Source organism: Capra hircus, chromosome 10 (assembly GCF_001704415.2).
Source record: "Capra hircus breed San Clemente chromosome 10, ASM170441v1, whole genome shotgun sequence".
NCBI classification, from domain to species: Eukaryota; Metazoa; Chordata; class Mammalia; order Artiodactyla; family Bovidae; genus Capra; species Capra hircus.
In genome coordinates, this window is record NC_030817.1 from 35,154,978 (window position 1) to 35,172,982 (window position 18,005).

The 18,005-nt window shown below is 35.4% G+C and overlaps 1 protein-coding gene across 5 annotated transcripts in view; it reads right to left on the reverse strand.

Moving 5' to 3' along the window:
- The window catches only part of KTN1 (kinectin 1), a 105,800-nt gene that overhangs the window by 42,897 nt on the left and 44,898 nt on the right, over positions 1-18,005 (reverse strand). For all 5 annotated transcript variants that reach the window (XM_018054109.1, XM_018054105.1, XM_018054108.1 and 2 more), the window contains exons 8-18: positions 16,112-16,218; positions 15,152-15,284; positions 13,326-13,413; positions 10,591-10,757; positions 10,108-10,176; positions 8,819-8,856; positions 7,908-7,998; positions 7,466-7,534; positions 6,587-6,624; positions 6,359-6,440; positions 5,487-5,555 (exon numbers count right to left, since the gene is read on the reverse strand). In XM_018054109.1, coding sequence (XP_017909598.1) covers positions 5,487-5,555; positions 6,359-6,440; positions 6,587-6,624; positions 7,466-7,534; positions 7,908-7,998; positions 8,819-8,856; positions 10,108-10,176; positions 10,591-10,757; positions 13,326-13,413; positions 15,152-15,284; positions 16,112-16,218 — 951 coding nt within the window. The remainder of the gene's footprint in view (positions 1-5,486; positions 5,556-6,358; positions 6,441-6,586; positions 6,625-7,465; positions 7,535-7,907; positions 7,999-8,818; positions 8,857-10,107; positions 10,177-10,590; positions 10,758-13,325; positions 13,414-15,151; positions 15,285-16,111; positions 16,219-18,005) is intronic.

Consider the following 18,005-nt stretch of genomic DNA (forward strand, 5'->3'; position numbering starts at 1 on the left):
TTCATCTAAACCTATCCACATTTTAAGAATTTTTGGAAAAAAAAGAAGAATTTTATTCATCACAATTTTCTGTGTATACAGCTATCTCCACCCATATTCTCAAACGCAGGAATCAAGTCTTATTCATCTCTATAGCCTTAGCATTATAGCACAGTACCTAGCATACGCTCAGTAAAAATTTAGTGGGCTGGATATACTTTAACAAGGTTACAGTCTAAGTACTCTTTATCAATTGCTCAATGAATATTCAATTGTATTAAACTGACCCAATTTAGTATCAATCCAGTATTTTAACTTTATATATTATTAATCTAATCCTACCCAATTTTCTCCTCCTTGGATGATCTTCAAAACTACATCTTATACAGTAATGAAATTTTCTTCAGTAAAATACAAGGCTGCAGGGCAAAAGGGAAAAAACTATTCTACCATCTTAATAATCTTGTTGTGTGTGTGTGTGTGTGTGTGTGTGTGTGTGTGTGTTAGTTGCTCGTCCATGTCTGAGTCTTTGTGACACCACGGACTGTAGCCCACCAAGCTCCACTGAATCTGACAAAAGTATTAGAATAAAAATAAAAAGTAATGCTGTTCCTTTGTTCCAACCACCTCATCCTCTGTCGTCCCATTCTCCCCCTGCCTTCAATCTTTCCCAGCATCAGGGTCTTTTCCATGATGCTCAAAAAAAAAAAAAAAAAAAAGACAGCTCAGGACATTCCCCACCCAAAAAAAGTTTTGTTTTATTCTGAATAAATGAGATCTTAGTGACTGATTTATTTGTGTGATCTATTCACAAGATTGGGGGACTTCCCTGGTGGCTCAGATGGTAAAGCGTCTGTCTACAATGTGGGAGACCCGGGTTCGATCCCTGGGTCGGGAAGATCCCCTGGAGAAGGAAATGGCAATCCACTCCAGTACTATTGCCTGGAAAATCCCATGGACAGAGTAGCCTGGTAGGCTACAGTCCATAAGTCTTTTCTTCTTTAGTATATAAGCAGGCTACCTTACCTGGTATTTGTTATCTTTCTGCTTCCTACACCTAGAGAAACAACAACTTGGTACCATTGTAGGTTTCTGCTTCAATAAGCTCAACCTTTTCCTCCAGTTCTGTGGGGCAAAGGGACTGAATTTTTTTTTTATAACTAAACTGCTCATCTCTCAACTGTCACTTGGAATTCTGACTGCTGGGTAGGAAGGGGTTAAAGAAGGGTGGAAATGAAAGAAATTAAAATTACGCTAATCTTTTATCTCTTCTTTCACTAGCACTGACAATAAAAATGGCCAGAGGAAAAAACCAAACAGCTGGCTCTTTGGTCTGCCAAGATAAGACAGAAGTCATAATAACAACCAAAAACACATCACAGTCATATGCTTTATTATTGTTCAGCCGCTCAGTCGTGTCCAACTCTTGGCGACCCCATGGACTGTAGCACACTAGGCTTCACCATCTCCCAGAGCTTGCTCAAACTCATGTCCACCAATCGCTGTTGCCATCCAACCATCTCATCCTCCGCCATCCCACTCTCCTCCTGCCTTCAATCTTTCCCAGCATCAGGGTCTTTTCCAATGAATCAGTTCTTCCCATCAGATGGCCAAAATATTGCATTTCAGCTTCAGCATGAGTCCTTCCAATGAATCTTCAGGACTGATTTCCTTTAGGACTGACTGGTTGGATCTCCTTGCAGTCCAACAGACTCTCAAGAGTCTTCTCCAACACCACAGTTCAAAAGCATTGATTCTTCGGCGCCCAGCTTTATGGTCTCACATTCATACATGACTACTGGAAAAACTGTAGCTTTGACTATACGAACCTTTGTCAGCAAAGTAATGTCTCTGCTTTTTAATACTCTGTCTAGGTTTGTCATTGCTTTTCTTCCAAGGAGAAAGCATCTTTTAATTTCATGGCTGCAGTCACCATCTGCAATGATTTTGGAGCCCAAGAAAATCAAATCTCTCACTGTTTCCATTGTTTCCCCATCTATTTGCCATGAAGTGATGGAACCAGATGCCATGATCTTACTTTTCTGAATGCTGAGTTTTAAGCCAGCTTTTTCAATCTTCCCTTTCGCCTTCTTCAAGCAGCTCTTTAGCTCTTCTTCGCTTTCTGCCATAAGGGTGGTGTCATCTGCAAATCTGAGGTTATTGGTATTTCTTCTAGTAATCTTGATTCCAGCTTGTGCTTCATCCAACTCAGCATTTTGCATGGTTTACACTCTGCAAATACGTTAAATAAGCAGGGTGACAATGTACATCCTTGATGTACTCCTTTCCCAATTTTCAACCGGTCCATTGTTCCATATCTGGTTCTAACTGTTGCTTCTTGACCTGAATACAGGTTTCACAGGGAGCAGGTAAGGTGGTCTGGTATTCCTGTCTCTTGAAGAATTTTCCAATTTGTTGTGATCCACACAGTCAAAGGCTCTGGCATAGTCAATGAAGCAAAATTAGATATTCTTATGGAACTCTCTTCTTTTTTTCCTATGATCCAACAGATTCCAGCAATTTGATTTCTGGTTCCTCTGCCTTTTCTAAATCCAGCGTGAACATCTGGAAGTTCTCGGTTCATGTACTGTTAAAGCCTAGCTTGGAGGATTTTGAGCATTACCTATGCTTTCTAGACTTTTTTAATTAAAGAGTTTTCAGAACAAGAGAAAAAATTCTAAAAATTAGTCAAAGAGCAAATCTTAAAAAATGAGTTTTCCCTCTTATCAAACAGTTCTTTTAGATAAATTTTAAAATGTGGCTATGGAATTCTCTTCTTTGGACTGTTCTTCATAAAACTCATCTTTACTTAAAAAAAAAAAAAAAAACCATCTTACGCTCAGTGTTATGTTAACAGAATATCTAAAAATACACAGAAGCTTTATAGAAGGAAGCCTGACCCAATAAGAAGATTAGATAAACAAGAGCCTATTGTATAGCACAGGGAACTATATTCAATATTGTATAATAAACTACAATGAAAAAATGTGAAGAATATATATATGTATAACTGAATCACTTTTATTTACACCAGAAACTAAAACAAGTGTAAATCAGCTATACTTCAATAAAAAGTATTTTAATAAAATACAATTCAAACCCCCCAAAAAAGAAAGAAATTGGGATCTTAAAAAATATTAACTCCACAAATACGATAGGGAATTTTATGTAAGATGTTAGAATGGCAGTTCTTAGGGTATCATGTTATCTTAAGGGAAAAAAAATTAAGGCTAATGGTTTTACTCTTATCTACTGATGAAGAGTATCATTTTAAACACAGAATAAAACTGAAAAGAAAAGATCCAGGTACTCTGTTGAAACCTAAGTAAGAATCACCAGCACCTTTAATACTGGAATTCCAGGGCAGATTGAAGCGGAGAAGGCAATGGCACCCCACTCCAGTACTCCTGCCTGGAAAATCCCATGGTCGGAGGAGTCTGGTAGACTGCATGCAGTCCTTGGGGTCGCTAAGAGTCAGACACGACTGAGCGACTTCAGTTTCACTTTTCACTTTCATGCATTAGAGAAGGAAATGGCAACCCACTCCAGTGTTCTTGCCTGGAGAATCCCAGGGACGGGGGAGGCTGGTGGGCTGCCGTCTATGGGGTCGCACAGAGTTGGACACGACTGAAGCAACTTAGCAGCAGCAGCAGAGCAGATGGAAGAGTTTCTAAGTATTTATTTTACCTCCCATGAAATTAATTTTAGAAAGTTTAAAACTTTACGTATTAAAATAGATGTTTCAGAATCTCTGACAACCAACTGAAAAAAAGAATTAAATTCTGCTTTTCTGGATAAGAATTAAGACAACCAAAAAATATCTATCATATTTTATCTAATCCAAGTCACCAATGCTATATCTCACAACTGGGAGAATCTTTACATAACACTAAAAATTAAAGATGCCTTCAATTAAACTGTAACCAGAGACTAAGATACATCCACCCTTCAGGGGATAAACTGAGAAGGAAGAAAAAATCTTAAACTGATGAAATATTACATTTGTTAAAAGCCATACCACAACAAAAAGAAATAGGAGTAAGATTTAAGAGTAAAAATGAAATACCAGTTGAGCATTACATTGGCATGAAGTTACCTCCCTGCACTAAACATTATCCATTCAGCATTTTCTCTTCTATTACCTTTAGTTGGAAAGGATAAAGCATAAAGTAATAAAGCATATGCAAAGCACTTAACATCATATTTAATGGAGAAGGAAAATAAGAAATAATGGATTAATTCTCAACAAGCAAGTGGATGTTAACAAAATACTTCTAAGATACTTCCACAGCATTTGGCACAGCCACTTACACCAATTCAATACTTGCATAGATGCGAATTTTAAAATAAAAAGAAAGCAGGCATCTGCTAAAGGAAGTGCTATTATTACATTTCAGCTTCTAATAAAATGTGTCCAAATTTAACAGTAATAGAGAAACATGCAAGGCTTCTATTTTAATGTGTCATATAATATGACGTGTTTCTAGAATACTTTTAAAAACCAGAATTTGAAGAATTATATTTAGAAGAGTATAAATGCAACTCTTAGGAACAGCCATAGAACAGACATCACCTGGGGCGCGAGTTTATGGAGCCATGCTTATTCAGGCTGCTATAGTTTTGATGGCTTGCTATAAATACAAAAAGAAGTACCATGGCAGAAGCAGGTAGAGATTAGATGGGAAAAATAAATATTCTAAAGGAAAGGAATTAAGGCTTAAGATGTCTGCTATACACAAAGCACTAGGCTACTCAACTATATATAAACTCCCCCATTTAATTCTAACAAGCTTAGAATGTAAATAAAATCTCAATGTAAAAGACTTGGAATGAGAGGCCTTAGAAAAATTAAACAATTTGATCATCACTGCTTTGAAGTGCTGGTACTGCTTTCAAGGTCTTCCCAGGTGGCTCAGCAGTCAAGAATCCTCCTGCCAATGCAGGAGTCGAATCTGATCCTGAGCCAGGAAGATGCCCTGCAGAAGGAAATGGCAGCCCACTCCAGTATTCTTGCCTGGGAAATCCCATGAACAAAGGAGCCTGACAGGCTACATACAGTCCAGGGGGTCACAAAGAGAATCGGTCTCGACTTCGCAACTAAACAACAACAAAGCAGGCTTCAAACACATTCTCTCTTTAAGAATCCACACTGTTTGAGAGGAAATAACTGAAGCTCCCAAAGTCCAAGGATTATTATCCTGAGAGCTAAATGTATCAAACTGATTTAAAGAAATTATTTTTATGCATCCTATTAAACTTTTTTTTTTTTTGGTGTGGGGGTGATGCTTATGAAGAACAGGTTCACATTAGCTTCTTCTAAGGAAGAAAATGTAAATTTTCCTCAATTTAGATACCTGACTAGCACAAAATGACTAGAAATGCAATTAAAAGACATATCTACATTTAAACAAAATTCCTAAAAATGAATGAGTTGATTACTATTTAAAAAGAAACATATCTTGTTATACATTGGATATTTCTAACTTATAATTCATGAAAAGCCATACCTGTTCAGAAACAAGAGTCTGTAGCTTCTGAACTTCTAATTGTAATGCTTTGTTTTGGTCACTTAGAATCTAAAAGAAAGAATCTCAATTTACTGCTTTATTAGGAAAAATTAACAAAGCAACCATTTCAGTAAGTTTTTAAAAAATCAAAGCCGTATAATTACTATAAGCACTTATAAAGTAAGAGGTGAATCATATACTGACCTAAGAATGCAAATCTCATGGCGGCTTCATTTTTTGGTTTCAATGAATATATTTCCAGGGTATAAGAATACAGTAATGGTATAAAGTACATGTATGATGATACCTAAAAAGTAGTTTCTACTAAGCCCCCCTAATTCAGTCATGTGGTTTATCTCAAATGTTTTAACACTAGGCTTAGAACCCTTTCATATGTATTAAGTTTAACAATTTGTCCCAATGAATTCTGGGAAACCCTGCTTTCATAAGAGAGTACTTACAGGATTACTTAAGTAAGCAAAAAAAAAAAAAAAAAAACCCACAAATTTAAAAAAAAAAGCAAATCTTACTGCATGCAGAGATGTACCCATGCAATCAGAATACTTTAGGATAATACTCAGGATATTTGGCCATGAACAGAAACTAGCACTACGTCAGCAACAGAGGCAAATAAGAACATCTCAACCTATCAGCTAAAAAGTGCAGAAAAAAAGGCTGGGGCAAAACAAATATCAAAAGTCTATTATAAGAACAGATAAGTCAAAATAACAGATTAAGTCCCCAAGTAAACTATAGAAATACTATAGTTCAGAGTGATCACATATAAAAAGTAGTTATTTCTACACTCACTTTAACTAAAAATTATATAAGGTTGTTCAAAGAAAGCTGAGTTGACAAGTTTAATTACACACCTTAAATTCTTCCATTTTGTTTGAAATTTCACACTGTAGCTGCTCTTCAAGCAATCGTATTTTATCATCCTTAACATGAATACTGTGAGAAAAAAAAGATACTTCATACATTCAGAAAGCTTATATAAATTATGTGCACAACTATCAGTTATTAGCAGTAACATTCTCTTCAATCACACTTCAACATAAGTGCATAAATGGCCTAAAGTACAGCAATACTTTAATCACCTTTTCTGCATCTTCTCCAGTTCATGTGCAGCAGCAGCCTACGTTGGGAATGAGATGAGAATTCTATTATTTCTCAGGAAGCACTCAAACCTATTCTTTTACTTAATTTCACTTATTAAAGTTATATTTCATATAGAGTAAATATTAATAGTAAAATGAATAACATACATTACTGTAATAATTTTTGCTGTCTAGTATTTTTTATTCTCACTGATCCACCTTTATCCTAGAAAAAGCTACATCCTTTTCTGATTAAATGGTAGAAGGCTAAAACAAATCAGCACATGAGTGTTATAATCAAGTCCTCCAATAATTCCCTGACAGATCAGTGGGTAAAGAATCTGCCTGCAGTGCAGGAGACCCCAGTCCAATTCCTGGGTTGGGAAGATCCCCTGGAGAAGGGAAAGGATGCCCACTCCAGTATTCTTGGGCTTCCCTTGTGTGGCTCAGCTGGTAAAGAATCCACCTGCAATGCGGGAGACCTGAGTTCGATCCCTGAGTTGGGAAGATCCCCTGGAGAAGGGAAAGGATACCCACTCCAGTATTCTGGCCTGGAGAATTCCATGGACTGTATAGGCCATGGGCTCTCAAAGAGTTGGACATGACTGAGTGACTTTCACTTCACTCACCAGTAACTCAAAAGTTATCAATTTCTTTGGACCAAATATTAATTTCAACATGAATATAGAAACATTCAGGTGAGTTGTGAGGGTCATGGTCAAACAGAAGAGGCTTTTAACAACACATCACGCAGCCAAACACAGGTAACCATTATGCTTATCATCTACATGGACAAAACTAGGGCTTGTGATACCAATGAAAATAAGTATAAACAAACTATAATTCTAAGGTAAATGCTTAAAAGCAATAAAGATCTACCTGTTCATTTGCCAGGGCCTGTAATTTTTGCACTTCAGCTTTTAATAAGAAATTCATATTCTGTATGTCCTAGAACAAAAGGAAAAATAATATTATAATTATTTAATATAAAATTAGATTTGAAGTTGTGTAATGTCTCTTTTCTATCTAAGCAAAGGTCTCAAAGCATAAATCTCAAATTACCACTTCTTATCAAAAAGAAAATCATCAATTCCTGTTATTTAACATATTTCCCAAATTATTGTGAATAATATCATGTAAGAAAAGGCCTTTGAACTTCTCCTCTTAGAGGGCTGAAGAGGATCTTGTAGTTTAAAAAAGAGACAATTTCCAAATGAATTCTCGAGTATTTTCCAGGCTTCATAGACATTTGTACTGATGACAGGATCAGGATAATTCAATGCCTATGAAGTACTGTAGCAATTTTTAAGAAGTACTATACCTTAAGTTCCTCCTCTTTACTTGCTAAATGATCATGCTCATTTGCTAAAGAATCTTCAGTTTGTTTTATCTGCTTATCCTTTTCTGCAATCCTTTAAAAGGAAATAGATTTGTACATTCAATGAACATTTAGAAGTCAAGTCACAAATTAAAGGATTAGAAGCCTCAAGTACAATCAACCTTACTTAAGTAAATTTTCATATAACTGTACCTTCAATCTCTATAGACCCTTTCAGTTAGTAGTTAACGGTCACATGCATTACTACAACTTCATAAAATACATACCCCTATTTTAAAACTTGAAGTCAAAGAAGTTAATAATTTAAGCTCACAAGCCTGGTAATGTCAAAAACATTTTTCAGGTCTTCTGAACTTATCTGATCCATGTCTATACAAATTATGCAATACATAACAAAAAAAGAATTTTATTTTCAGCATATCACCATATTGTTAGATTGTTGTTGTTCAATAGCTCAGTCATGTCCAACTCTTTGCGACCCCATGGACTGCAGCACGCCAGGCTTCCCTGTCCTTCACTATCTCCCGGAGTTTGCTCAAACTTAGGTCCATTGAGTCAATGATGCCATCTAACCACTTCATAGTTAGATACAGAGTAGCTGTAACTACTTATTAGATACAAAAACTAACTTCCACTAATCTCAAATCACAGTGATATCTTCCACATAACTGCTAAGCCCAAAGGAAAGAGTTTTTCCAACTCTTTATGACAAAGACATAAAAACACAGAATACACAATGCATAGGGGTAGAAGAGCTAAAGTTGTTCCAAATCTAGTTGAGAGTAATTTTTGAACAAGCTAGAACATAAAATCAATCATAAGTATAGAATCTAACAGATATAAGTTAGTGATGGCTAAGCAATTTTAAGAGAAATATAGAAAGGCAGGCTTACACTTTATGTAATTCTTCTGCTAGAGCTGAAGCAGAGGTCTAAGAAAGAAAAACAGTGTCAACATAAAAGCCTTTAAGAGAAAGTTCAAAAGCTGTACAATAATCGTCACAATAGGGCTTTAAAAATTAAAAGAAATAAATGTATATAAAGTTAAGGAAGTAGTTGGCTCATGATGAATGTTCACTAAATAACAGCTATTATTCTGAAAGTAAATTTGATCAACAGCTTCCAGTATTAGGGAATTAGCATCATAAGACATTTCTAATGAAATAAGTTGGCAGGCCTGAAAACTATTTAACTGACAAGCAACACATGCACAGGAAAAAAAAAAGCAGCAAAGGCTATTTTTCATTTATGAGCTTCTCCTTAATAAAAATTTCTAGTGATGAAATGATACCATTCATGATTAAGTTTAACAAGTCATTTGATAAAGCCCATGTTCATCTCTACTTTTCAAAGTATTTAATTTCTGATAAATCTTCTAGAACTACCTCTCAGCTATAACTTAAGATCTCAATCCAATTTGAGTTAATAATTTACATACACACAAACATTCATATACACACAAACACCTATGTAATTCTTTCTCAATTAATTTTACACAATAGTTCCTACAAAGAAAACAATTAGGAAAAAAAAAAAAAAAACCTGTTTGCAGTTTTGGGATTTTCAACTTGCCTGAACCTTAAAAATAAGCTTTTAATGTTTGAACTTCTTTTCGCACAGAAAAGTACTTCTGTTCTATTACTTTTCCTACAAACAATTTTTAGAATTTTAAGTTGAAAAACTGAAATTGAAATTCACAGTATGTATATTATGGAAACAAGCTAACAAGTTAAGTATTTAAAAATTTCTTCTCTTCTTAATGTTATACTATTTATATTCTAAAGGCTATGTATCTGTATCTACCTACCTACCTATCATGTTACACGACAATGATGCCAAAGAACAACAGGTTTAGTGAATATTTAATGAATACTTTTAATATATAAACTGTTATTCTTGACACCGTTTGGCCAATTCCTCCTTTTTTGTGACAGGATGGTGGACATTTTTTTCCCTCCTAAGGTTAAAAACTCTCTAACCCATCTTCCCATTAGTCAGATTTGGATCTCTTTCATGCTGTTCTCTCACAGCACTAAATGTAATTATCAGAGCACTTACCGCCAGCTGATTCACTGACTAGTCACCCAACTACTAATCCAGTGCATGGCATTGAACAGGCACTCAAATTATTTACACAGCTAGGAAGCTATTAGTAATGACAAGCAATAAGAAAGCACAGTTACCTGGGCTGCTATCTGGGAATGGAATTGTTGAATTTGAGCTTTCAATGCCTCATTCTGCTCCAAAATATCCTTTCAAAAACCAAAAAGGAGAGGGAAGAAGTGTGCTATTAAAAATGCCAATGTATATGAACAAAATGAGTTACAGGTACATCTGTTTATCTTTTAAAGGTACTCTTAAGATTCCAAAAGGCACCATTTTAAATAACAATGATGAGGCATTCTATTCTCAGAGCTAATTTATAAAGCAGAAATTAAGAATACATTATACTGTTCCTAATCTAATACAAAAAGCATAAGACTGTGGGTAAAGGCATCTTTGAGCACATATTCAGACCATATCGTGACAACTGCTCAAAGATTAAATTCAAATTTTTCATCCCCACTCCAAAGTTAAGATAAAGAAGGCTATCCTCTCTCTCCTACACAAGACACATCCAACCACTGCCAATCCTTCTTATTTTTTAAAGAGGGAAAATTAGATACCTGAACTTGCATTTGTAGAGACTCTTCTTTGTTCACCCTTTTTTGCTCCGATTCCATTAACTGCATTAGTCTTTGCTCCAACTGTTGTTTTGATACCAAGGTATCTGTAAGCTTACTATGCAGACTCTGTACTTCATTTTCTTTGGCCACAAATTTACTCTGTAGATCTAACAAAACATTGCATTTTACAAAGGTCTCTTCCTTTGCCTGGTTACTGCTACTCATCTTTAGAGGAGGCTTACCTCCCCTGGACTATTTCCCTTTTGAATCTCTCCTGTGCTTTCCCACCTGTATATGGCTCCCCTGAACAGCCTATGCTTACCTTTTTCACAGCACCTGCCACAGTGTACTAATTCACCTCTTCTCCCAAAGAGTGAGCTTTTTGAGATCAGAGATTGCCTTTTCTCTATATCCAGAGCTGTGCCCAAGGCTTGACACAAAATACATAACTAATAAATGTGTTAACTGAACAGTACATGAATGTTTAGAACTGCTATATCATTTCTTGAAAATAGTCTTAATTTCCCCAAAGATGTTTAAGTAAGTTATTCAGTGAGTTTCTTGTCAATTCCTCGTACTCTCATACCTGGAGAACAGAGAAAGATGCTGAAAGCTGACAAACATCCTGGTGTAAGATGAAGTAATTAAGACTTTTCTGCCTACTTCCATTCTTAGCAATAATCCCAAAATAAGAAAATGAGAAACAAAAACAGTCTTTGATGCAATTAGAAAATAAATATAACTCCAAATCACAAGAAATTAAGATAAAATAAATGGAGAGATGATCACTGACTTGGCAAAGATGAGGAAGGGTCAAGTAAAAGCTCAAGAAAACAGAAACTCATGAGAGTTGCCTCCTCATTCTATAAGACAAATAATTCTAAAACAGGGGAGGAAAAAACAAACAAATAAAAACATACCACACTACCACCAAGGAAAGAGAGGCAAACAGAGAGGAAAAAATGTATATATGAGTGTGTTACATAGTTTTAAGAAAAGATAATGTCATTTCTTTAACAAGACACTAATAATAGAATGGAACACAACTCAAGAAAGAACTTCTGAAAATTAAACATGTAATGGTAACATCCAGGATTAGAATCAGGAGAGCATATTTTTTACCAAATTAGGCGAAGTTAAAACACCAAATTAATACCTTCAAAATTCTCTGGGGAAAACTATTTCCAACCTAGAACTCCACATCCAAACTACCCATTAAGCATTAAAGTAGAAAGACTAAAAACATTTTCAGATACTCAAAGCCTCGAGGTATGTACCTTGAGGTATACTCTTATAGAGCACCTAAAAGATATACTATTAAATGAGGGAGGAAAGCAAAAAAGACGGCAATGACATAGGATCCAGAAAACAGAGTAAACAGACTAAAGGAAGTCTCAGAAGACAGCTCAGGGTCAACCTAGAAAGCAACAAGTACTAGAGCAGAAAGAAAGAGGACTCCAAAGGCATAGCCTCGGGAAAAACTGATAGTTTCACCAGTATCTAACATGTTGAGAGGCTGGGGGAAGCAGAGATGTTAAGGAGTTTAACCTTAGGTAAAATTTGAAACAATAAAACAAAGATCAAGCAAACTAAAAATATAAAGGACCACTTCCCTAGTGGTCCAGGGGTTAAGAGTCCACCTTGCAATGCAAGGGATGCAAGTTCAATCCCTGGTGGGGGAACTAAGACCCCACATAGCATACCACAGAGCAGCACAACTGCTGAAGCCTGCACACCACAACTAGTGTGTGTATTGCAACAGAAAGACCCCACATGATGCAAGGAAGGTCCCGCATGTGCAACTAAGACCCTAGGCAGCAAAGTAAACAAATCATCATATATACACCATATGTATCTATGTGTGTGTGTGTGTGTATATTATATATATAGCAATAGTTAACTTCAGGAAATTAAAAATATTGCTCAAGAATTGGACTTTTATTTATCTTGACTCAACACTTAGTTACAGTCGTACTACTGTTAAAATCTAATGCTTTGTTGATGAAATATAACATACTAATTAAAAATAAGCTAACATACTCAACATAACAACAAACTTCATATGTATTTTTTAAAGCCTTCAAATATCTTAGATATATCTAAATATTGAACCAAAGGGAAATGCCTAGGGGTAAAAAATATCAGAGGAAACCAAAGGTCTAATACAGAGCCAAAACTCTGTATGATCTACTCTTGTCTTTGGAACTGTACTTTACTACAGGCTCACCACCACTTTCATGGGAGGAAGGGGGACAGAGATAAAACACACTATTACAAGCTCCATTATCTCCTAAATGAATTCATCAAATTAAGAATAAATAGTGAAAGCTAGCATTACGTAGATAGCTTTCAGTCAACTACTTGGAATGGTAATGCTCTCACCATTTTTCTCTTCACAATACAGGAATGAGTCCTTCTTAGAAAAAAAAAATTAAATAAAGAACTGATCATGGAATGAGAGAGAATAACCACAGAAATGGAACACACATAGATTCCTGCTACCCTGTTTATGGACTATAATTTTACCTGCAACTTAATACCTCAGACAAAACCAGTAGAGACTTATTTTTAAAACCCTAAGAAATGTTAGAGAAATAAAAGTATTCAAAGTGTAAAAGCTATTTTTATTGAGCTATAACCAAAATGCCAATTTATACTTTCTTCACATATGGAGAGGGGAGGAAATTTTACCCAGAATTACACAGTAACTTTATATGAATATTTCTTCCCCTTACCTTGCTGAGCTGCTTCATGCTCTGCTGTCCTCTTCCTGATATAGCTCTGGACTTCTTCCCACCTCCTCTCAGCTTCTTGAAGTTGAACCTGGGGAAAGGATAAGTCAGCACAAACACAGGATTTCAGTTTACAGAAAAAAAGCATCCTCTATCTTTACTGTTGTGCCATTAAACTGCTTCTTCCAACAACTAGTCACTAGTCTCCCACATTTTAATAACATAGGCAGATGTGCTCAGCCTGATAATATGCACAAATATTATCAGTCACAGCCATTCTACCCGCCAATATACAGGATTTACAGATTAGAGATTTCAGAAACTCCTTATTTGTGCTGGTGGATCAATACAGCTGCTGGTATGTATATATCTGACCCACTTAGCTATGATGACTTTCCAATAGTCTTCCTTCAGGTGATAGGCTTTTCAAAAGACAGGATGATATCTTCATTGCTAAATTTTAGTAGGTTCCTAAAATTCTTATTTTGAGGTATGGCACAACACTTCAATTATGAATATAATATTTAATGTCATTAATCTACTTATCCATATCCATAGAGCACAAACATCATATTTAAGAATGCCATCAGCAAACATATTAGCAAGACAAATATTTAATAAAAGATAGGACAACAATATCACTCTCCCACAGGGACCCATGAAAACTTCAAGAAAACAAAAATTATGCTACTTTCTACATTCAGTTATCCTCAGAGCTCTTTTAACCTCTACTGCTCTGGAGAAGAATCTTGAGAGTCCCTTGGACTGCAAGGAGATCCAACCAGTCCATTCTAAAGGAGATCAGTCCTGGGTGTTCTTTGGAAGGAATGATCTAAAGCTGAAATACTTTGGACACCTCATGTGAAGAGTTAACTCACTGGAAAAGACTTTGATGCTGGGAGGGATTGGGGACAGGAGGAGAAGGGGACGACAGAGGATGAGATGGCTGAATGGCATCACCAACTCAATGGACATGAGTTTGAGTGAACTCCGGGAGTTGGTGATGGACAGGGAGGCCTGGCGTGCTGTGATTCATGTGGTAGCAAAGAGTCGGACACGACTGAGCGAATGAACTGAACTGAACTGAACTCTGGAACTGGTATTAAGGTATATCATCTATATTGATGACTTAGGTAGGAATCTATCCAATACATTTAACTTATAGAAACTGAACTGTTCAACAAATCCTCTCCCCTGTACAAGGAGGAACAGACAATTCTACTCATCACTCTCTCAATATGCACAGGCTAAAATGTGCAAGAAAAATAAGTCCACTCCTCTCTCTCAGTCAGCCTAAGCAACCCCATGCATGTCTTCTCAGCATAAGCATCTAATGGCATCAAGTGCCATTCTGGTGTCTAAAGAAACTGGGTGATTTTTTTTTCTACTATGGCTCAAGTGAAAGCAACTGGAGTATTACTTGGCCTCGTGCTCAAGCAACAGAAAATCATCTATTCCAATGCTGAAATAAAAATAGGCTCTACTAACCTTACTTAAGAGATCCAAGTTATTGATAAGTGATGCTGAAGGTGATTTTAACTACCTATTAAAAATTTGATTTTTGTCTTACACATGCAGACCCTCACCTCCACACATAAGGTGAAATTCTACTGTTTATGCCTGTCAATCAGCTAATATCAATTTTCATATCTTCAAATAGTCTTTAACTTCAAACTCAAGCCTGTATTCAATTCTTTCATTAGTGTACATGTTTCTATACAGGCCCATTAAGCCTCAAACTACATTTCTCAAAAGCTATATACATTTTCAGGTCACTGGATCGAAAAGCCACATTATTTATGAAATGATAAATAAAGGTAAGGTTTCACCTTCAACTGAGCAACTGCTTGCTCAGCATTCTTCTTTTGGACTTCCTCTTGCTGTAGCTTTCCTGTTTTCTCAGTCAGCTCATTTACCAACCTAGCATAATCCTGGCGCAGTTTGTTTAGTTCAGCAGACTGCCTGAAAACAGTTAACTGGATTATGAACCTTCCATTATTACAAACACATGTAAATGAGTAAAGAAAATATGTCAGTTTTGCTGAGTTAGTGATTCCACTTATAGGTAAATGACAACGAATGCTCTAAGTGTCTACTAATAAAGAATTTGGTTGAATATAATCTCTGAATCATTCTGATGACAATAATACAAACACTAAAATTACCATAAAGTAATCAAGAAAAATGGGTAACCACACACCATGAGCATGAATCAACAGTATCACTCTCAAATCAGTGTTCTGAATCAACCAATCAGAATAGTTATTCTGTGTAAGCATGCTACTAGTCTTCTCTAGGACTGTTTCTCAAAGTATGGCACTGTGCATGCTTGCATGCTCAAGTATGGCTCAGACCAACTAAATCACTATCACAAGGAATGTGTCTTAACATGCAGATTCCAGGACTCTACCTCAGAGCCACTAAATCATAAACTTATAAGGATAAGACTCAAGAATATGATTTGTAGCTAACATGCCAGATATCCTTCAGAATAATGAAGTTTGAGAACTACTGTTAAAGGAAATAGAAGGTTTAAAACTTGCTAATTCAGTCTCTTAAATTTGTAAGCTATTCCACTGGTGGCACTAGTATTTATCATACAGTTTAACTGAAGAGGTTCTTCAAAAGCAAGAGGATAGGTTTTGAAAATTTATTCATTTTAAAAACAAGTGTAAAAAGCAAAAGTCTAACCAATTACTATCAAACACATTTTGGTGACTGAAGAAAACACTCTACCATTCAATGAAAATACTGTCATTTTATTAAAAGTAAAGCATTTGGGAACATACTTGCTTTCTAGTTGGTTTGTAGTGTTGCTGACAGCATCTCTCAGTATGCCATTTTCCTGCTTCAAGTGAGCTATCTCTGCCTCCATCTGCTCACGAACTTGCTGGAACTAAAATTATTTTACACACATAAGATTTAGAAAACAATAACTGCCAGAGCTAACCTCAAAGAAATTTATCATGATGAAAAGTAAAAAAGCATCAATAAAGTCTGGATATCCTTCTCAAATAAATAAAAGCAAATTTAAAGGATACCTTTTGATAGTGACAAATACAAAGTAAATATAAGTTGTCATAGCATTCAAGAAAGCAAGTAAAGGCTGGCTGCTATCATATGCAAAATAAATACCTAAGATGCTGTTTTAGAACTGAAAGATATGTTTAGAAATTGTTCCTACACAAGAATCATATAGAACTGAAACTGTATTGATCCTAGAATATGTCAATTAAGTTAGCAATATTTTAATAAAAGGTTTTAGTAATCAAAAGTTTAAAGACCGAAAATATGTTTGAAACATTTACATTAAGTTACAAATTGAGCCATATCCAAATAGACGGCAAATTCACTATACAAAAATCTACCTGCTAAAATGTCTGGCTTCTAGTTTTTTATTTCAGAATTATAGAATCAAAAGACAAAAAACACTGAAACTTACATTCCCACATCCTCACTTTAGTATGTGAAAAACTCTTAATAATTTTTAGTAAACCTATTCAATTAAGAGGAAGAAAAAGTATATGTTGCTAATTCTCAGAAAACTTATCACATATAAACTATATCTTGACCTCTGTAAGCAATCAAGTTCAAAAAAAGAAATAATCACTTCAAAACCCTTAACCTTAAGTAAAAGATATTGCTACAGCTATCCGACTACTTTTCAAATGAATGTAAGTCAGAATTAAGAGGTAAAAAGATCACACGAGGTCAGGAAAAATCAGTTCTTCAATAATCTGGTTAATGGAAAAGAATATTTCAAAAGGCTGGGGCTGGGAAGATGGAGGACTGAGCCAAATTAAAGCATCAAAGTAGTGGATGGGTTAAGAACCTGAGAAGAGATTCATTCACTTTTTTTTCATTATTAGTGGCATTTCCACAGAAAATACTACTGGAATTCTGATAACAGTAAAGAACTGTTCATTTTTCAGCAGACTACTAATGTTATCAAAGCAGTATTTTACAAATAAAAATCTTGTGCTAATTATATATTAGATTGGAAAAGAGACCTCTTAAGAATGTTATAACTGGGGCTCTGTAACAGCCTAGAGGGGAGAGAATGGATGGGAGGTGGGAGGGAAATTCAAGAGGGAGGGGACATATGTACATCTATGGTCAATTCATGTTGATGTATGACAGAAATCAAACCAATATTGTAAAGCAATCAATCAACTTAAAAAAGAAAAAAAAATAAATTACCTTCTCTAAAAATAAAAAAGAATGTTGTAATAATGCTAGTAAGAAATAATAAACTAAGGTCATATCTAAAAACTGAATACAAGAAAAACTAGAAATAAAGTATCTTTAAGATTTTAAAACAAGTTGTAGATTGAGCAAAGCAGAGAGAATTCAAAGGATTCAAGGATAATAATAATGCTTCAAAACATAAGAAAATAAAAACAACCTGACCAAAATCAACAGTTTGATTTTACACCCATGTTAATTTTGAGGTGACAATAAGCACTTAGAAACTGAAGCATCACCTGGCAATGGAAACAATTTCAAAAAAAAATCATTGATCCACAAGGTTCATTTAAGGGGAGTATTATAAGCCCACTTGACAAGCAAGCCAAACCATATTCTTCAATAGTCTTTTTATCAATAATAAAGATGATATTTCAATGGAAGGGAGGGTGAGGAAACAAGAGAAGAAGAAAGAAAACAACGAAAACTCACTGGTCC